Source organism: Spermophilus citellus (assembly GCF_964194105.1).
Source record: "Spermophilus citellus genome assembly, chromosome: 10".
In the NCBI taxonomy this organism is placed as follows: domain Eukaryota; kingdom Metazoa; phylum Chordata; class Mammalia; order Rodentia; family Sciuridae; genus Spermophilus; species Spermophilus citellus.
The window spans coordinates 39250566-39272838 of record NC_138197.1 but is presented as its reverse complement, the minus strand read 5'-3'; the positions used below and the strand labels follow the sequence as shown (position 1 = coordinate 39272838).

Sequence of the window (22273 nt, the reverse complement as noted above, 5' to 3'; positions counted from 1 at the left end):
AACTGACACTCAGGGTTTGGTATCAAGTGACCCTGACCTCTTTCTCACTATTCACCTTTAATTTTACATCACAAAAATGATAGGTGTTTTTGCATTCCAGATATAGTTATAATATTAAATACATTTGTTTGAACTGCATAGGCCACTCACAGGTTCTCCTACCTAGTTGAGGATCTTTAGTCTAGGATACATAGGGAAGCCTGTTTGACCAACCTGAGGCAGCCACGTGCTCTATCCTGTGTCTGCTTTTCCTAATCATTAGTAGAAGAGGAAGCTCCTTAATCAAATAAATACCTATTGAGCTTCTATCATATAAAGCTCTGTGGTATAGTTCCTGTCCGCATATACTTCATTGTAGATTTGTCAAACTGTAACAGTTTTCCATTAGCAGACTGTAAAATCAATATAGACCAACTTTTCTTCTTTAGTACAATAGAATAAAATTCACTCAAGCAGAATCGGAGAAAACAGGACAGAGAAAAAGAATCAGAATACACCCCATCCCTAAGGGTAAAGTGTTGTTTTTGGTTTAGTTTAAGCATGTGTATATTCATGATAAGGCAAGACGTAGAAAGGTTTTTTTGGTGTGGACTGATTATTTTAAAGTTTACCTTACTAAATGTCCAGCAATACAAAATTATATCCTATGAGACACCACATGGCAAGGAAAGGGGGACTGGGATTCTGAAGGAAAGCTGCATGAGTTGCCATGAATCCAGACACCAGGGAGAGGGTAGTGGATTTAGGACAGAAACTCAGTGCAGAGAGTGGTGGTGAGGGGGGTGGGGGAAGGATTTGTGTGGGAAGAGAGTAGACCTGATCACTAAGGGCTTGGGAGGCTACCACACATGAGATAAGAGTTAGGGAGCAGAGGTGCTGGGGGTGTATCTCAGTAGTGGAGCATATGGTTACATGTGTAAGGCCCTGGGCTTAATCCCTACAAAGAAAATGGCTTAAGGACATCTTTTCTCCCCCCATATATGAGAGAAGACGTGTGATACTAATCTTTCTGTGTCTGGCTTACTTACTTTAACCTGATGTCCTCCAGTTCCATCTGTTTTCCTGCAATGAAATGATTTCATTCTTTATGGATGAATAATACTCTATTTCTTTATCCAATCATCGATTGACAGGCACCTAGACTTATTCCATATCTTAATTATTATGAATTTTGCTGCAATAAATATAGGTGTACCAGTATCTCTTTTGTATGCTGACTTCATTTCTTTCAGATATATACCCGGGGCAGGTACAGCTGGATCATATGGTAGCTCTGTTTTTAGTTATTGAGGAAACTCCATACTGTTTTCCATAGTGGCTGTACTGATTAACATTCCCACCAACAGTATATAAGGATTCCTTTTTCTCCACATCCTCACCAGCATTATTTTTAATAATAGCAATTCAGACTGGTGTGAGGTACAATTTCAGTGTAGTATTGATTTGCATTTCCCTGATAGGTAAAGGAGTTAAACATTTTTATATATTTATTGGCCATCACATTTTTCTTGAGAAGTTTCTATTCAAAGAGAATGATGTCTACTCTCACCACCCCTATTCAATACAGCACTAGAAATTTTAGCCAGCACAATTAGGTAAAAGAAGGAAATAAAAGGAATAAAAACACAAAAGGAAGAAATCAAATTATCACTGTTTCACATGATATAATCCTATAATTAGAAGATTCAAAAAGCTTCACCAGAAGACTGCTAAAGCTAACAAACAAATTTAGCAAAGTAGCAGGTTACAAAATAAACATACAAAAATCAGTAGCTTTCCTGTACACCAATAGTGAATCTACTGAGAACGAAATCAGGAAAATAATCCATGGTCACCTCAAAAAATTAAAATATCTAGGAATATCTAACCAAGGAGGTGGAAAACCTCTAAAATGAAAACTATAAAACGCTGAAGGAAGAAATTGAATAGCTGGGGTTGTAGCTCAGTGGTAGAGCATTTGCCTTGCATGCTTGAGGCAATGGGTTTGATCCTCGGCACCACATAAAAATAAACAAATAAAATAAAGGCATTCTTTCCATCTACAACTACAAAAAATAAAAATTAAAAATAAATTGAAGAAGATGTTTGAAGAAGGAAAAACCTTCCTTGTTCATGGATAGGCAGAATTAATATTGTTTAAGTGATAGTACCAAAAGCAATATACAGAGTTGGTGAAATCCCCATCAAAAAATCAATGAAATTCTTCACAGAACTTAAAAAAAAAAGGTCCTAAAATTCATTTGGAAGAATAAAAGACCCAGAATTGCCAAAGCAATTCTCAGCCAAAAAAAGCAATGCTAGAGGCATCACAATCCCTGACTTCAAATTATACTACAGAGCTATGTATCAGAACATTCATGGTACTGGCATAAAACAGACACATAGACCAGTGGTACAGAACAGAAGACACAGGGACAAATCCACCCAGAACAGTCGTCTATCCTTGACAAAGGTGCCAAAAACATACATTGGAGAAAAGACAGCATTTTTAACAAATGGTTCTGGAAAAACTGATTATCCATATACAGAGTAATGAGACTAGATCCTTATCTCTCATCCTGCACAAAAATCAACTCAATATGGATAAAAGACCTAGGAATTAGACCAGAAACCATGCAAATCCTAGAGAAAAACAGAGTCAACATTGCAGGATATAGACACAGGGAATGACTTTCTCAATAGGACCCCTAGAGCTCAAGAAATAATGCCATGAGCTAGTAAGTGGAACAGCATCAAATTAAAAAGTTTCTGCATAGCAAAGCAAACAAATAAGAATGTGACCGAAAACTTAAAAAATGGAAGAAAATTTTACTAGCCATTCTTCTGACAGAAGATTAATATCCAGAATACATAAAGAATTCCAAACACTTTAAAACACAAAAAGCCCACAAGTAACCCAATTAATAAATGGGGAAATGAACTGAACACACATTTCTCAAAAGAAGAAATATACATGCCCAATAAACATGAAAAAATTTTTAACTTCGTTAGCAGTTAGGGAAATGCAAGTCAAAACTAGACTGAGATTTCATCCCACTCCAGTTCAGAGGGCAACCATCAAGAATACAAAAATAATAAATGTTGGAGAGGATGTGGAGAAAAGAGAACACATTCACATTATTGGTGGGATTATAAAATAGTACAACCACTACAGAAATCAGTATGGAGGTTCCTCAAAAGACTAGGAATGGAACCACCATATGGCCCAGCTATACTTTTCCTTTGTATTTATAGAATCAAAGTCAGCATACTATAGTAATACACGCATACTCATGTTTATAACAGCATAATTCACAATAGCCAAACTATGGAACCAACCATTGGCGGTGTCCATCAACGGATGAATGAATAAACAAAATCTGGGATATATATATATATATATATACACACACACACACACACACATACATACACACACACACACACATACATACAATGGAGTTTTATTCAGCCGTAAAAAAGAATGAAATTATAACATTTAAGAATGAAAGTATAACATTTGAGGAAAATGGATGGAACTTGAAGGTAAGCAAAATAAGCCAAATTCAGAAGGTCAAGGGTTGTATATTTTCTCTCATATGTAGAAGCTGGAGCAGAAAAAGGGGGGAAAGGTGGTAATGGGAGATCTCATGAAAATCTAAGGGAGAGAGTAGAGTAGAAGAAAGGGACCTGGGGTGGGGAGGGTAGAGAGGAAAGGATAAAAGAGAAGATACTTGGGGAATTATATTGACCAAATTATATTATTATAATGTGTGCATGTAGCAACAAATGTCCACCTATGTGTATTATAATACAAAGAAAAATATGGAAAAAAGAGAAGAGTCTGTTCAGATCATTTGTCTTAATTGATTAGGTTATTTATTCTTTTATTGATAACTGCCTTGAGCTCTCTATATGTTCTGGATATTAATCCTGTGTCAGATGAATACCTAGTAAAAATTTTCTCCCATTCTGTAGGTTGTATCTTTATTCTGTTGTTTTCTTTGCTTATTAATTTGAGGTGATCCAATTTGTCAAATCTTGGTTTTATATCCTGAGCTAATTTTAGAGTTTTCTTCAGGATAGTGTTGCCTGGGCCTGTATCTTACTGTTTCCTCTATATTTTCTTCTAGTAGTTTCAAAGTTCCAGGTCTCACTTTAAAGTCTTTCATCCATTTTTTTTTTTTTATGTGTGAATGAGAGATAGGGATTATCAGGGAAGGGGAAGAGGACTGGGGGCAGGGGGAGAGGAGAGGGCAGGAGAGGGTCATAGGGAGAGTGGATAGGATTAAAGAATGGAAATGTCGCAGTGAAACCCATGAATTTTTGCAATTAATTAACATGAGTTAATTTTTATAATAAAAATAATGCATTTTTTTTTTTTTTTAAAGAGGGAAAGACATCGTGTCCAGGAGTGTGGTGTGAACAGGACAGCTCTGATAATGGAATGGCTGATTTGGGGGCCTTTGACTTCTATGGGACTGTTGTTAGTACTGTATTTTTTGTTTCCTCCCTTCCATGTTTTCCTTCTTTTTCTGGCTCTCCTGTTAGTCAGATGATAGATTCCTGGCTTAATCCTCCTGTTTTCTTTTCTATTTTGGACTTCCTCACTTTACTTTCTGGAAGATTTCCTGTAATTTTATATTCCAAGGTTTCTATGGAATTTTTCATTTCTCTTATCAGATTGTTTTTATTTCCAAGAGTTGTTTTGATCTTTGAGTGTTCCATATTTATAGTATTCCATTGTTTTAGAATGCAATATGTTCTCTTATTTCCCTGAGAATATCAAATCTGATAATTTTTTTGTTTGATTTTTGTTTTTTGGGTTTGTTTGTTTATTTGTTTGTTTTCAGCTTCTGGTATCTCTACATTCAAAGGAATCCAAGAATCTATTTCTGATGGTCCATCATACTCAGACCTGTCTCTTCTCACCATATCCATTATGGAAAGTTCCTAGAATTTTGTACTTCTTATAGCTGGCATAGACTGCTACTTTATACCTCTCAATTACAATGTCTCCTAAATCTCTAGGAAGAAGTCTCCTATGAGGAAAGAGCCTGTGAAGGGGGGAAGTTTGCCACTGTGGAAGTGACAGAGAAGCCTGTAGATGAGGCTCTACGGGAAGCAATGCCCAAGGTCATGAAGTATGTGGGAGGTACCAATGACAAGGGTGAGTCTCCCTATAGGATGTGGATCTGGTCTCAGAGGCAAGCACTGCATGATCTCACTTCATCAGGAGAAAACATAAGTGGGGCCTACAAGGCTCCCCTAACTATTTCAGTATCATGTGAGCTTCCTGTTGCTGCCTGAACAAGGAGTTCAGCAGGAGCCACTCTCATGTCAGCCCAGCTATCCCTCACTATGAGGTTCCCTGTTCTGTATGAGTCAGTTCATGGGTTTTTCCTAATGAGTAGCCATAGGCTCCCCCCACCCTTTTTTTAATCTTACAGTATTCATTGTGTCTTTGGAATGGCTGACTGAGTAAGGTATACCCAGGTAAGCCAAGCCCCAGTGCAAGGAAAGGCCAGCATCTGACTTGAGACCTCCATGGTGGCATCAGATTGGAAATATCAAACCAATTCCTGGTAGCTCAGACCCTGCTAGATACTGAGACCCTAGTGAGCTATGAGGATAATAGGTTCCAGACTTTGTTTTGGTAACAGAAGTGTCTGAGAATTCTTAGGATATTTCACACTTTTTTTTTTTTAATACTGGGGATTGAACCCAGGGATACTTAACCACTGAGCCACATCCCCAGTCATTTTTATATTTATTTAGAGAAAGGGTCTTTCTAGGTTGCTTAGGACCTCACTAAGTTGTTGAGGTTGGCTTTGAACTTGGGATCCTCCTGCCTTAGCCTTCCAAGTCTCTGGGATTACAAGAGTGTGCCACCCTGCCCAACTAGGTCATTCCACTTTTAAAAGACTTGGCAATCCATGCTGGCTGACTCCTCATTTTCAAAATGATAGGTCTGAGTTTCATGTAAGGTCTACATGTTAGAATATAAACCATATTTTAAAATGTTGAACTCTTAAGAAAACTTTCTAATTTGGTCAGCACTTTGGAATCACTGCAAACTAAATATGAGTCAGAACGCAAGTGAAAAAAGAGATATTGGGTTTAATTTTTAGGTTGTTGCTCAAGCTGATAATTTAGAAAGAAAATGGTATTAACCGTAGTAACATTTTCTATGAACAAAGTAATCAGACTTTGGATTGGAAAATAAGTTGACAGATAGGAGGTCAAGAAGAAATATTTTTTCCTTAGTATTTTCATAGTATCTTCTTAGATGAATATATGAACAAAAATTAAAACATTTATTTTTAAAAATCCTGAAAATAAATAGTATCTCTAATGATCACATTCTAGAGCAATCATTGTTGTCTTTTGAAGATATTTTTAGGGCTTTTTGATGTAATCTTTTTTTTTAATTTTTTATTTTTTTGTTATTTTCTTTTTATGTGGTACTGAGGATCGAACCCAGGACCTCACATGTATGAGGCAAGAGCTCAGTCACTGAGCCACAATCCCAGCCCCTTAATGTAATCTTAATAATCCTACAATAGTATATTTTACTTTTGTTAAATTATTATTTCATGATTACTTTCTACTATTTCTAAATAGTTTTCTTAATCACACAATTTCTTGTAGCTACATTATATTGTATCATGTGCCCATGATTTACTTAGATATATTACTGGGTTTTTTGGGGGGTAGTTGGATATTAGGGATTGAACTGAGGGGCACTTGACCACTAAGCCACATTCCCAGCCCTATTTTGTATTTTATTTAAAGACAGGGTCTTACTGAGTTGCTTAGCACCTCACTTTCGCTGAGGCTGGCTTTGAACTCAAAATCCTACTGTCTCAACCTCCCAAGCTGCTGGGATTCCTAGGGTTTTGGGGTTTTTTTTGGAGGGGGACAGTTTGAACAGAATTATAAATTCTGCTTCTGAATATCCTGTTATGTATAGCCTTTTCCATATTTTGGGTTATTTTCTAAAAGTAATGTTTAGATAGGAAGTAATTAAATATTGATATGTCTATAGTCTAGAGACATACTGTCAAATAATCTTTTTTAAGAATTGTACCACCATATTCCTACCTCCAATATATATAAAAATAAAAGTTGTTTGCATTTGTCTAACTATATAGTTTAGTGCCTGAATTATTTGTTCTTAATTTCTTTTTTTATTCTAATTTGTTATATGTAACAGCAGAATGCATTACAATTCATACTACACATGTAGAGCAAAATTTTTCATATCTCTTGTTGTACATAAAGTATATTCACTCCATTCATGTCTTCATACATGAATGATGTCTATCACATTCCGCCGTCTTTCTAATTTCTTTTTTTTAAATACCATAGTCTTTTTAGTTCTTTTTTAAATTTTATTTATATATCTATTTTAGTTGTTGATGGACCTTTATTTTTTATTTAAATATGGTGCTGAGAATCAAACCCAGCGCCTCACATATTCAAGGCAAGTGCTGTACTACTGAGCCACAACCCCAACCCTGTTCTTAATTTCAAGAACAAAAAATATTGGCATGAAAGAAAAATGACACTAGTTAGTGTATTTCCCATTGCCCTGAGCAAGCTCTGTCTCTAATACCTACTTCATTCTGTGTTTTTATGTTCTCAGGGATTGGAATGGGGATGACAGTCCCTATTTCCTTTGCTGTGTTCCCCAATGAAGATGGCTCCTTACAGAAGAAATTAAAAGTCTGGTTCCGGATTCCAAACCAGTTTCAAAGCAACCCACCAATTCCCAGTGATGAAAGCATCAAGATTGAGGAGCGGGAAAGCATCACTGTCTACTCCACGTAAGGAAACTTTTCTGAAGGCATCCAAGGGCAGCACTTGATTTCCATTGCCACTCCTTAGATTATCTCCAGTTAGCACTTGTATTGGCTTTTTGTTGTTGCTGAATTAACTCAAGTAAGAAATATTGGAGCTTAACAATTATTCATGTTAATTTCCTCAGGTTGCAGCACATTTGTAATTGTGTATTCAGAGAAATTACAAATGTTGCAGACATTTGTAATTTCTCTGAATACATGCATTGGCCAGTTGCTAAACTGGTGGGTAAAGACTGTATCCCCTTAGTTTTAGCTTAAGATGAATAATTACACTAGCTGCGTTCTAAGATACTCAGAATATCTAAGTCAAGCTGTGGTTTGGGGTCACATATGCATGGGAAATATGAAAAGCTGGAGAATACCTGATTTTCACCCCACACTCCCTTTGAATGCCAGAAGGGCAAAGAGCATTTGCCAGAGCTGGGCTTCCATATCCCTAGTTGTTCACGGTCTGTGGCATGCATTCATGCTATTGTCATTTTGATCCTATTTCCAGGACCTCATTCAGAGTCATGTTCCCTTGACTGTAGAATGTAGCAGAAACAAATGGTTGCATATTTGTTGTTTGTATTGTTTTTGGCAGTGCCGGGGATTGAACTCCAGGTTTGATGCATGCTAAGCACACAATGTACCTCTGAGCTATGCCCAAAGCCCTGTTACATGTATTTATCCCTGAACCCCAATCATTACCCAGTAAATAAGTCTCTTCTAGATGGTTGGTAACTCCCCATTTGTTAAAATCCTCCTGTGTGACTGGCACGGGACCAGGTACAAGAGAAGAACAGGATTTTGACCAGTGGTAACCGTGGGTTGGGGTTTGGTTCTTTTCTACAACAACCTCATGAAAAATAACTACATGTAATCTTGCACTGGACAGAGTTTTAGTCCACTCCCAGGACCTCCAAACTTGGTTATTTGGTTTACCTACTCCAACTTTGCAGCTGACCGTGGGCCAGCTTTCCCTGGAGATAGCGCAGTGCTTTGAACCTTGCTACAGTGGCATCCTTAGGCCACAGAGCCTCCCAGAGGACAGTGGACACAATGCAACTGCACAGCTGGCCTGGGAGCCTCCAACTCCTGTTTCCCTCTAATCCAGACCTGGTTCAGACTTCCCAGCCTTCAGTGCAGAAGCTGCAGAGAAAGCAGACTCTGATTAAGCAGTGTCTTTTCTCTGGGTAGGAAAGTGAGTCACCTAGGATACAATTTTATTTTATTTTATTTGTGCTGAGGATCAAACCCAGGTATATCCCCAGCCATAGGATACAAAATTTAAAGAAGCATTCAGTCTCATGGTCTACCCTGTCTCCAAGTGCAGGGTAGGCACTAAAAGTGAGCACCTCCTTGTCTTGCACCCTGAATATGTGCTTGTCTCATCCTTATTTCTGCTCTGTCTTTCCCATTCTCTTTCCTGTGCTTTGCGAGGCAGCCTGGTACAATATAACAAGCTAGTATTTTATAGTGTGATTCTTAGCTCTGCTCCTTAGTAGCAGGATGACACTTGGGAAGTTATTAGGCCCCTTTAAGACTAGTTTCCAAAAAATAAAAAAAAAATAAAAGACTAGTTTCCATGGGGCTAGGGTTGTAGCTCAGAGGTAGAGAGCTTGCCTTGTACGTGTGAGGCACTGGATTCAATCCTCAGCACCACATAAAAATAAATAAATAAAATAAAGATATTGTGTCCATTTACAACTAAAAAATATTTTTAAAAAAACTTAAGTTTCCACATCTGCTAAGCACTGATAATATAATTTATTTTGTAGGATTATTGTTAAAGAATGTCTTTCAGTATGTACTAAGGTATTATTTATAAATTAGTTAATGTTTATCATCTGGAAGTAGGTTTCAGTAATTATTCTTTTCTCTCTCTTATTTCATTAGGAGTGAGGTTGACACAAATTAGTTCACTTAAGACTTCCTGCTGATAAGCTAATGTTTCATTATTTGTTAGACCAGAGCCATAGTGAAGAGTTGGCACAATTGTTTTCTTTTCTTTCTTTTTTTTTTTTTTAGAGAGAGAGAGAGAGAGAGAGAGAATATTTTAATATTTATTTTTCAGTTTTTGGTGGACATAACTTTTTTATTTTATTTTTATGTGGTGCGAAGGATCGAACCCAGCGCTTAAGCCACATCCCAGCCCTACTTCTTTTAACTTTTTAGTATGGGAATTTTCAACTTATAGAAAATAAGACAATGAAGCCATACATACCCAGCATTCACCATTGAAAATTAACTCAGTGGCAGTTTTGTGTCATGTGTTGACATGATACCACCTTGGATTAATTTTAGGCAAATTTCAAATATTATATTATTTCATTCATAAATATTTTAGTGTGACTAGTGAAGATTTTTTTTAAAATACAATCATAGGGGCTGGGGATGTGGCTCAAGCGGTAGCGCGCTCGCCTGGCATGCGTGCGGCCCGGGTTCGATCCTCAGCACCACATACAAACAAAGATGTTGTGTCCGCCGAGAACTAAAAAATAAATATTAAAAATTCTCTCTCTCTCTCTCTCTCTCTCTTCTCTCACTCTCTCTTTAAAAAAAAATATAATCATAATCCAATTTTAATAGGAATTTGTTAATGTTCTAATAACATAGAATAGACAGTGTTAGGACTTCTCCCATTATCTTATAGTTTGTTTTGACAGTTTGAATCTGGATCCAAGTAATATCCATCCATTGCAAGTGGTTGGTATATTTTACCCCCTCTCGGTTCTGGAGATTGAACCCAGGGGCACTTTATCACTGAGCTATATCCCAGACCTTTTCAATTTTTATTTTGAGATAGGATCTTGCTAAGTTGGCCAGGCTGACCTTGAATTTGTGGTCCTTCTGCCTCAACCTCCTGAATAGCTATGATTATAGGCATGTGCTACTGCACTTGGCCTGTCAGCGTGTGTGTGTGTGTATTTTTAAATAACTTTATTTTATTTATTTTTTTTTTTATGAGGTGCTAAGGATTGAACCCAATGCCTTTCCCATGCTAGGCAAGTGCTCTACCACTGACCCACAAACCCAGTCCCCTATTGGTATGTTTTTGAACTTTTACAATCCATGGCTTTTCTCACCATGGTACTTGTTCATTTTTCCTTGTAATTTATGAATCATTTGTCCTATTTCCCACAGTCAAGATTTTGCTGATTTTGTTTCTGTGGCACTTTTATATGTCCCTCCGCCTCCTTTGCTTGCCTTATAAATTAAAGCATCTGAAACTAGAGATGTGTTCAGATTCAGGTTTTAGGATTCAGGGCAAGAATATTTCCTAGGTGGTGATGTATATTCCCATCAGGGTCACAGTGTCTGGTTACCTCTATTCTTGTGATTTAGAGACCAGAGTTAAGGTAGGTGTCTTATTCATTAGAGCTTGCAAATTGGTAATGTTCTGTTTCCTTCTTCATTTTATTAGCTGAAATACTTAAATAATGAGAAACTTTCCTTATCTCCTGTTTGGTTTTGCAAAGGTAGAATCATACAGAAAAAGCAAGATCAGTGCTTGATATACCTTCTTTTATTTGCCAGACTTTGGAATAATAATTTCATTCCTTGACCTCCTCCAAAGGTGAGGTGGTCATCGTCTTTGTTTTTTGAGTAGCAACAGAAACACATGAATTTAAACATGCCTGTTGTGTTTCCTTTCTTTGAAAAATTTTTTTATTGATGCTTATGTTGTCTCTTGGGCCAGTACAGCCTCTTTAAGTTGATTTCTCTGTCCTTTTGACATGTCTTTAATAGTCTTTTATCACTTTCTATTTTCAAGCACTATTTTTTATTCTAGAGGAAGAATTAGCCATTTCTCTAAGAAATCCTATTCCTATAATGGAAAAGATAGCAATTTAAAAGATAGATTAAAGTCAGGTTTGTGTAAGTTTCCTTTTAATTCTCTGAAATCTCACCAGATGAAAGTATCAAATATGGTATTTAACCTACAAATATGGTATTTAGCCTGGCTCTGTGAATTTTTTTAAAAATGTTTTAATAGCAGATAGCTGTTCCTCAACCAGCCACTTGATGTCACTGCACAATCAAATGTGCATTTAAAAGTACCCTGTGGTGATGTGTGCTATTTCTGATTCTGTTGAAAAGAGCATTGAGATGGTAGAAGGCAACAGTACTATTTCAAATACAAAAGTATAATTTCAAAGGATGCAGTGATGATGCTCCTTGGTGGTCTAGTGGTTAGGTTTTGGCACCTCTCAAATAAAGCAGTGAGGTGTTTCATGACAAAATTAATTCTTTTTTAAAAAAATTTTTATTATTGGTTATTCAAAACATTACAAAGCTTTTGACATATCATATTTCATACATTTGATTCAAGTGGGTTATGAACTCCCATACGGGGTAAAAATGGGAGTTCATGACAAAATTAATTCTAAGATGAAAGTTTTACATCTGAATTAAGTCTTCATTTTTTATGGCCTTGTCCACAAAGGGGATCACACACTTATTGGCAGTATTAATTGCCAGTGCTTTTTTATTTGGGGGTGTTTTTGTTTGTTTGTTTGTATTTTGATAAATAGAATGCTGTAGGGGTAGGGGGCCACTATCAGAATATTCATAGTAGTCTTAGGAGGTAATAGAATTATCCTCGCACTTAGACCAGGGGTGATATTCCAGACCACTGTCCTTCCTCTGTGTTTTCTAAAAGCCACTGATATTAGAGATTGGCCTCCAGTACTGGGTTCTCCACAAGATCCACAGTGGGAAAGGTTGGATAGTTTTATTAAAACTTTCACCATTTTAATGAAATATTTGCATATGAAGGAAAGAGCTGGAAACCAGAAGGTCATTGCCAGGGTGACCAGTGCTCCAATCCACTCACCATACCCACAGGACCACTGGCAGTAACGAAGCCTTGCTTTGCCTCATTTTCCTCATCTGTAAGGTGTGGGTAAGAGTGCCTAGCTCATATGGTTGTTGTAAACAGGAGATAGGCCTATATCTATAAATGCCCTCACAATACTGGGCATGAGGTAGACACTCAGTAAATCCTAGCCTGTTCTCTTCTTCTTGACTTTACCTGCCTCGAGAATGAAAAAGTTTTATTAGAAAAAAACAACAAAAAAAAAAATCAAAGTTACTATAGATACGCTTGGGTCTAAATTTCAACTCTATTACCTATTAGTTTCACAACTTTGGGAAGGTGCTGAAGGAACATTAGAGAAGAAGCAACATCTGTCCTTGGAAGTAGGAAAGACATTCTAGTGGGAAAACAGACAAAAAGCAAATGTCTCCAGATACTGAAGGACTGCATTTTTCCAGAGATAAGAACTGGTATCCACAGACCAACATTATAGGGAAACATATTTCTACTCAAAGATAAAAGCACTGTGGCACAAGGTTCCTGACAGTAAAATGGACTGATGACAAGGTCGTGAAGTCCTCTCCCCCAGAGGGGTTCACACACCATCTGGAGGGGCACGTGATGTTGTGCTATGTAATGATGCAGATGAGTGGATGCTTTAGTTCAGCTGAACAAGTGTTTATTGAGAATCTCTGATATTTAAGTCACCTCGCCTCTAAAAGCCTTGCCAATGAAAAGATTCCATATCTAAAATTTAATTAAGCACCGTTGCATTTCCCACCGTGACCCAATCTGAGTTCCCCAGCCAAACTCGGCTTTCCTCCCCTAGTCTGATTCCTGTCCGTGATCCCTGTCCTACCAACAGTCCCCTCCACCCCTGCCTACCTGGTGCAGATGTTCTCACTCCTTCACCTTCTACATGCATTGATTGGCCCAGTCCTACCACCTCCCAGCCTTACCTTTACAGCCATACTGTCACAAGTCTCCTTCACCTCTTGCCTGAATGATTATCATGGCCTCCTGATTGGCTCTGGTTTTCCCACCACTGCCTCCTCCAAATTACCCTTTTATCATTACCCACCCCACCCTAAAGCACAGGACCATTCACATCACCTCTACCTGCTTGGACTCTGAGCCTCATGGAAGTCTGCTGAGCTCTGGTTGTGGACATGTCCCTGACCATGATAGATGTCAGGGATTGGACCAAAGTCCAAGTTAGTAGGGAGTTGCTCCACTCCCAGGAAGAGGGGTATGGGAAAATCTTGGGTCTCCCCATATATGACCAGGTGGTTACACCCAGTGAAAATACCTTGTCATGGCATTTACCACCCTCTACAACATGGCCCCAGTCATGGTACTTCATTCCAAATAAGGAAATGCACACTTTATTGTGTCATTAAGCTACAGCTTAAATATAAATGTAAATAGCTGAAGGCAATGTGAAGTCGATGATCCTTGGTCTCCTCTTCATGTAAAAATAAAATGAAACCCAAATATATAAACAACTGTATTCATACAGGGCATCTAACTATAAATATAGGGCATCATATACTGCTCTATTAAAGGCATAAAATGTGGTGCCCAGCAGTAATCCCAGTGAATTCAGGAGGCCGATCTCTGAGGATCCCAACCTTCACCCAACTGCAGCCACTTCCAGACCTTTGCTCACACATCCGACTTTTCTCATTCCACTCCCTAGTCTTTGCCTAAGTTCTAAGAGAATAGGAACTTTGTCATATTGTTCCCTACCAGCATCAAAAAGAGATGCTTACTCTTGTCTTCCATAATCACTCCCTTTATCTAGTATCTCAGAATCAACTATTTCCTATTCTTCTTTCCACAGTCTTCTGTATGTACCTTCTACCTCCATTGTAGAGTTTCTTTCTGTCCAGGGTTATCTATTTGTGTTTCTGCCCTAACCAATACAGTTGGACCTCACAATGATAATATAATATAATATAATAATATATAATAATATAATATAATATCCTTCATCATCTTTCTGCTCTTATGGTGTCTGGTTTGTGCTTTGTGCTCAGTGACGTTCCATGTGGTCAGAACTGGTTTGATCTGGTTGAACAAAATTCTGCACTGTTAGTCCTTTTTCCTGTTGATGGACTCACAGCTGCTACTCCGATACTCCTTTTGCCTAGCACACAGCTATGTGCACCATAGATCCTGCAAAAACTGGTGTTGACCTGTGGTTTGTTTTTGTTTTAGACAACAGTGGATGGTCAAGCACAGTAAGTCCATTCCTCTTTCTTCCTCACCGCGTGACAGCACCAAGACACTCCCTGAAGGATAAATAACACATAATGAATTTTTGCCACCTTGGACCAAAAGCCTGCCTCTCAGCCTCCTCCATACTACCTAAAGTACTCCCCTTCTCCCCATCTTCCAATTCTCTGTCTTTTAGTCAGCTCCTTTTGTTTTTCTGGAATTGTGTGTGTGTGTGTGTATGTGTGTGTGTGTGTGTGTGTGTCCTTTGTTTCCATGGTAACCAAATTCTTTGTTCTGACATTGGGTAAGATAAAATACAGTGCCCTAGAGAACTTCTTTGAAGATGAGAGTTATAAACTTATTAACAGGCTTACAAAAATAATATACATACCTTCTGTTTACTTCCTTTTAGGAGCTCAAACCACATTATGAGCATTCCTTAACTCACACTCAGGCATGCTTGTGAACTCAGGAGCGGTGGGCACCATGTTGTTTTCCTCCGTGTCCGCCTGGAAGCTGAGGCAGGGAGGAATGAGGCACCTTTTCTTGGATCACCAGCTGAGTCACCATAGACCAGCTCCCTTCATGTTCCAAGGCAACGTCCCTGAATAGGGTCTGGTTTTTGGCTTGTTTCTGTGGCTCTGCGATTGGGGTTAGGGTGAGTTGGTTATATGAGAAGATGACACATGGATGTTTCCATGACCCTCCCAACTTTGTTTGCTTTCTAGTAAAATGCTTCCATGATGAAGCAGTAGGGAACTTTTAATCTTCATTATGAGCATCTTGGTCTGCCTAGGAACAAATGGAAAGAAAGAGGGGCAGTTCCAGTAGTGAATTTTTGGAATCCCTTAGTGATGATATTCTCCCGATTACCTTCAGCTGGATTTCCTCCTTCTCAGACCACCCTTCTCAATTTCCTTGCCACATCCTCTTTCTCCACCGACCACTGAGGTATTAGGATTCCCAGGAGAAACCTTCTGACCCTCTGCAACATCAGTACCTGCATCACTCCTTACCATGACTGTAGCCCGTGCCTATGTGGTGGGGATGCACAATTTCTGTCACCAGATCCATCACTTTCCCAGTGGATATCTCTGACTCCAATTCTTTCCTGAGTCTTAGATTTTTAGTGTCAGACACCCATTTAGTACTCAGTTAATAACTCACATGAATGTGTTTTACAAAGGCACCTTAACGTCATCAGGCCCCCAGCCCAGACCGTTAGTGCCCCATGCCCACTGCTCCTTTCCAGAGTCTCTCTGCAGCCTTTAATCCCTATTCCAGTTAGAGGCGTCTGCTTCCAACCAGGGGCTTACCTATAGCCCAGGAGAACCCTCTCCTCTCCCTCTCTTACCTCCCCTTCATGTCCAATCACCTTTCAAATCTGCCTTGCCCAGGCCTTTATCGCCTCATAATGGCTATTCCTGGCCCCCAGTGACCTCCCGCCTCAGTCCCCCACCATTTCCACCGTCTCTCCACTGCCACCAGAGGAATCTTTCTAAATTGCAACCTGTTCATATCCATCCCTTGCCTTAAAACCCTTTTGTGGGTTCTTCTTGGCATCTGGGATTAGGAATTTGAAGAAGTTGCATGAGGTTCCCCTATATGGCTCTAGTCAACCCGGGCTTCCTGTTCTAGCTCCCAACTCTGTCCTCTTGGTACGCGCTCAGAGGGTTATTAGGTGAATGAGTGGGTGAATTTGGCAGCACACTGACGTATTTAAACACTTAACTCAGGAGTAGGTCTTAAGTGCTATCTTTAGGTCTGTCAACCTGAAGACAATCTCTTTTTATTGTTTTGTCTTAGATTTGTTTATTTTGCCAAGGGCACTGTGTTAGATGTGCTGGGTACATCAGTGGATAGAAAGTGACAAAGATCCCTGCCATCATTGAGCCTCTAGTCTACCAGGGGGCATAAAACAATGAACAAGCTTGGGCTGGGGATGTGGCTCAAGCGGTAGCGCGCTCGCCTGGCATGCGTGCGGCCCGGGTTCGATCCTCAGCACCACATACAAACAAAGATGTTGTGTCCACCGAAAACTAAAAAATAAATATTAAAAATTCTCTCTCTCTCTCTCTCTCTCTCTCTCTCTCTCTCTCTCTCTCTTAAAAAAAAAAAAAAAAAAAAAAAAAAAAAACAATGGCCATGCTACAGTTTAGATTTTGAATGGCCCATGTGTTAAAAGGACAGTCCCCAGCTTGGTGCTGTTGAGAGGTGGCAGAACCTTTAGGAGGAGGTGCCTAGTGGGAAACCTTCAGGTCACTGGGGATGTCCCCTGCAAGGAGATTGTAGGACCCTACTTCTTCCTTTTTTCCCCTTTTGTCACCTGGCTATGAGTTGAGCAGTTTGCTCTCCCTGCCATGACCATCCAACACCCCCAGAGAGACCTAAAGAGCAATAGACTGGCTGCCTGATGGTGAACTAGACCCTCCAAAACCTGGAGCCAAATAAACCTCTATTTTAAGTTAATTTTCCCAGGTATTTTGCTATAGCAACAAAAAGCTGACTAACAGAACATAATAAGTAAATCTTATTGATATGTACTGGAAAGAAAAGGGAAGGAGGGGAAAATGAGGGAAGGAGGAAATGAAAAAGATTGGGAAGGGGGGAGGTTTTACAAGGTTAAATAGGGTTTTGAGAGTAGACCTGAGAAAGTGAGAATTGTTAAATGAGCCAGTTCAGGATACTACTTTAGATTACCATCATGTCCCTCACCTGCAGAATCAGGATTGAAAGCCTGTCCTGAGAGAATTGCAAAGCATAACAGGCCCTCTGTATTGGCTAGTTCTGCATCTTCAGATTCAACCAACTGTATGTCAAAACTATTGGGGGAAAATTTTTCATCTGTACTGAATATTCACAGACTTTTGTATTGCTATTATTCCCTAAACATTACAGTACTTACCATGAATTAGGTATTATAAATAGTCTAGAGATTACATGGGAGGATGTGCATACGATATATGCAAATACTGTGCCATTTTATATAAGGGACTTGAGCATTCACAGATTTTGGTACCCTAAGGGGGTCCTGGAACTCATCCCCATGGATACCAAGAAATAGTTAACAATAAAAGCTGCAGTGTGCTGTGAGTTTACTATCTTATAAGCTCTGGGTTGAGCAGTTTGCTGTCTTCTCTCCTTTTATCTTCTGAATCAATGCTTTCGTCATTCATATTTAACAAAGGACCTTAAGGGTCAAGAAAGTAAGAATTTTCACAAGACCATGAGTGGAAGTGGCAGAGCTAGAATTTGAGCATCCACATTAGCCATTTTGCCTCCAACTGATGAATGGACACATTTGAGGACCAGTCCTTTGGGGCATTTCCAAAATAAGTAGTTTGAAGAGCCAGTAACATCCCTTTTCACAGTTGGGTATCATTCACTGGCAGGGCCTTCAGGTAGCTTCAACACTTTTTCTCACCTCCAGCATCTGATTTGTTTCAGACAGGTGGTTCTCAATATAATGATGTTCTGAGTGAGAAACTTTGGCATCTTGCAGACTTTTATTGCTAGAAAAAAAAAACTTTCTGAATCTTCCTTCTCTGTCTACAAATCCAGTTTCCCTTTTCTTGAGCCCCAATGAAACTGGAGTTCAACTTTCTTCATCTGCCTTATACTCCTTCTTCAATATATTTGAAGAACCAAGCCTCATCTGCTTGAAATTGGTCTCGGCTCCATCTCTCTTCTGTAGCTGTTGTCTAGACATTATAATAACCAATCCCTCACAGATGAATCCTGGGTGTTTTTCACATCAGCGACCCTGTAATCAACATGCTGAATGCTTGCCGAGCATGACTAACCACTTATAAAAGAGCAAAGCATGATTCAGAGAACTCCACCAAAAATAATTCGTTATTTGGCCTCGTCTTAGCCTGGTACAAATTCAGACTTTTGAGTCATAAAGCTCATTAGAAATGCCATGTATTGACTCTAATAAAGATTTTAGTGCAACCAGATTTAGAGTGGTATAGTTAGGGTAGGCTACAGGATGATTTTGGGTTCAGAGGCAGATGACATCAGGGACATAATAATCTCTTGAAAATGAAGGCCTTATTGCTTTTGTCAAGAAAGTAAGAATTTTCACAAGACCATGAGTGGAAGTGGCAGAGCTAGAATTTGAGCATCCACATTAGCCATTTTGCCTCCAACTGATGAATGGCCACATTTGAGGACCAGTCCTTTTGGGTATTTCCAAAATAAGTAGTTTGAAGAGCCAGTAACATCCCTTTTCACAGTTGGGTATCATTCAAGAAAAACACCTGATTTGGGAGATGTCTCAACCTATTAGAAAAAGCAGGCTTTCGTGATTTGAGCAGAGGGATTTATTAAAAGGAGTTTTCTTATTTGGGGTATGTGTAAAACTGACATAGATCCCTCCCAAAACTTGCTTGGGTCCCTGCCTTCATTAGCCCTGATTTAATGAAGCTGTCACATGTCCCTACTGGATGAGTTCCATCACTATAGTTGCTCTGCTTTGAAAGCAACAGTAGCTACTACCTTTAACAGCAGCTCCACCCTAGCTCCCTGATGTCCTCCTTCCTACTAGTGACAGAGGCCAGAAGAGGAGCAGCTAGAGCAGTAGAGGGAGCTAGAGAGAAGGGTGGCCCTGAGACAGTTCACCACCTCTTTGGGAAATTGCAGATAAGGGAAGCTGGCATTTAGCATGGGGCTATCATGTTTGAAGCCCTGCGTTATAGTTCTTCACCTCTGTTGTTGCATGTAACACTCATGACTGTGGAGGAAAAAGAAAATATATTATAGATTTTACAGAGAGGTCCAGTTCACCTATCTAGGAAGTGACGGATGTAGTCTTACTACAATGAATGCTTGTCACAATGACCTTGGCTATGGCCCCCCCACACTAAGGTCACATTTTTTCTTACCAGCCCTTGTTCTTGTATCCTCAGGCAGTTTGGTGGTTATGCCAAGGAAGCTGACTACGTAGCTCATGCCACCCAGCTGTGTGCTGCCCTGGAGGGCACAGCCACTTACCGAAATGACATCTACTTCTGCACTGGATATGACCCTCCCATGAAGCCCTACGGACGTCGCAATGAGGTCTGGCTCGTGAAGATCTGAGTGACTCATGGCATCGAGAGCTTCCTGGAAGTGTGCCTCTGTGTTCCCTGACTTGGGGTCAGGAGGGGCCAATGCTTCTCAAGTTCCAACTCTCCTTCAAAGCCAGTCACTGCCAGTTTTCTGAAATAAGCGCAGTCCATATACTGAGGTTCTTTTTCTCGTGGTGGGGAATAATACAGCCAAGATAGGCAATATGGTTCTTGTTAATTTAGAATTTTCGGTGGCAGATCAGAAAAACTCCAGCAGTACTTTCTCAGCCATATGGGCCACTAAAAACTGATTTTTAAACATCACTGAATTTGTATTTCTGTTAATGAGGGAATATGTGAATTGTTCACGATCTTTCAGCTTGATTCTTATAACAGCTTGTCTAAAAATAAACCAAATATAAAGATCTCTGACTTAAGCAGTTGAGACAAATCTTAAGTATAATTATTTCCAAGGTTCTGCAGTCTTACAGATAATATAGTTATTAGTACTGTTGACGGTGTTTTTCACAGCAGGAATCCTGTGTTTGGAGTTCCAAAGTCCTTCAGAATGTTAACACAAAGACCCTGGGGAAGGGGATGTTCACCGTGTGCTTGGCTGTCCCTAAACTGGTGTTTCCCAGGACCATCGTGGAACACGTAATATGCCCCTAAGGTGAGCATCACTGTGGCCCATGGAGGGTCCCAGAAGTCACAGAAGCAGACCAAGGAGAAAAATCACTTGGAATCACAAACAACTCTGGGGGCAGGGAGTTTGCCAGGAGGACCTATTTGGGATGATGAGATACAAAAAAAGGCTGTGGTTCAATTTCCTTAACTAAAAGGAACAGAAATGACATGCAGTTTGGCTGCAGAGAAGGAAAGAGGAGGCGAGGCTGTGAGCGGGAAGTGCAGAAAGCTAGGCTGGATCAGGGCTGTGGGTGAGTGTGTGCGCGTGGAAGAGGTTGGTGGGTCACAAGGCATGTAGAGGGTGCTCCGATCCTCTCAAGGCATACCAGAGTCTGAAGCTGTCCCCCACCCTATCTAGGACAGATGGAAAGGTTTTCTAGGAGAATCTCCACCTCAGATCCACCTGTGGCCCAACTGGGTTGGGCCCAACTGGGTTACTACCTGAGAGGTGAGGGCTCGGTAGGGTGCTTAGTAGGGAAAGAGAAAACAGCCTTCTCACCACAGAGGCTCTCACTGGACAGGAGTGAGGTTTCCCCAGGAGCGGAATGAGAGCTGCACATAACTTTTCCTGGAGATCTTCCTGGGTCTCTTCTAAAGGCAAGTCATGGCTGTTTCTGAAAATCAGCCTTGATTGTCTTCCAGATACCATGCTGGACACCATGCATGCACCCCTCTACCCATATGTTCCATGCTCAGTCTCTAGGGAAAGGGAGGTACCATTAGATCCCCACAAAGAGATGAGAAGACTGGAGCTCCCATGGGTTTTCACACTGAACTCAGGGCTAGGACAAAAGGACACCACAGGGGCCTTAGCACATGTCAAACAGTTTAGATTTTGTCCTGAGAAAAATGAACAGTACCTGAGAGAGTTTGAACAGGACATGATACTATCATGTCTTAGCAGGGAAATTCTGTCCATGGCATGGAAAATAGATGGGAAGGGGATGTGTCAGAAGGCAAGGAGACAAGTCGCAATGCTAAGTAAAAGATGATAGTGGCCTAAACTGGGATGGTGGTGGTGGAGATGGAACAACATGGACAGTTTGGAACAAGAGAGGATCACCAGGACTGGGTGAATGATGGGTGAATGAGATCAGGGAGAAAGTTCTGATGAGGATCAGAGCATATTACCCCCAAGTATGTCATTTTGTCACATTGATTATTTTGAGCTGAAGGCAATTGAAAATAGAGACCAGAAGGTCTCTCTGCTCTCCCCTTTTCTACCTAAAGCAGAGTACATTTTTCCTGAGAAATCTGCTCTTCTTGTACCAGGAAGAGAACATTCATGTCACCAGGGACGAGGGGGAGTCAATGACAAGTCTGTACAAACAGTACTCAGGGGTTACTTTTATAAGGTAGAAAAGTTCTTAAAAAGTAACCCTTATCTTCCATAAGTTATCCAGTAAACTTCCTAGTCTCTTTCCCATGATTTACCACCCCGAGCTCCAGCCCCTTTCTCCTTTGCCCTATCATGTCTCCACATTTACTGCTCTTTGTTAAAATGGTATGGAAGCCCTGGGTCTAGCTCCTGCTTCAGGGTTTTCACTTCTTCTGGGAAGCCCTCTCCCATACCACATAAAAATATTCATATCAGATAAAGTGTGTATGCTTTTTCTCCTGCTAGCCTCTTTGGTCAGTTCAACCCACAGGTCCCAACCATAGAATTTAGG

At 39.9% G+C, this 22273-nt stretch overlaps 1 protein-coding gene across 1 annotated transcript in view; it reads left to right on the top strand.

The window, feature by feature from the left end:
* Positions 1-20341, top strand: part of HEBP1 (heme binding protein 1) — a 28143-nt gene extending 7802 nt beyond the window's left edge. The window contains exons 2-4 of the mRNA XM_081311247.1: positions 5011-5149; positions 7628-7808; positions 19776-20341. Coding sequence (XP_081167373.1) covers positions 5011-5149; positions 7628-7808; positions 19776-19947 — 492 coding nt within the window. The 3' untranslated portion in view covers positions 19948-20341. The remainder of the gene's footprint in view (positions 1-5010; positions 5150-7627; positions 7809-19775) is intronic.
* Positions 20342-22273: the final 1932 nt, after the last annotated feature.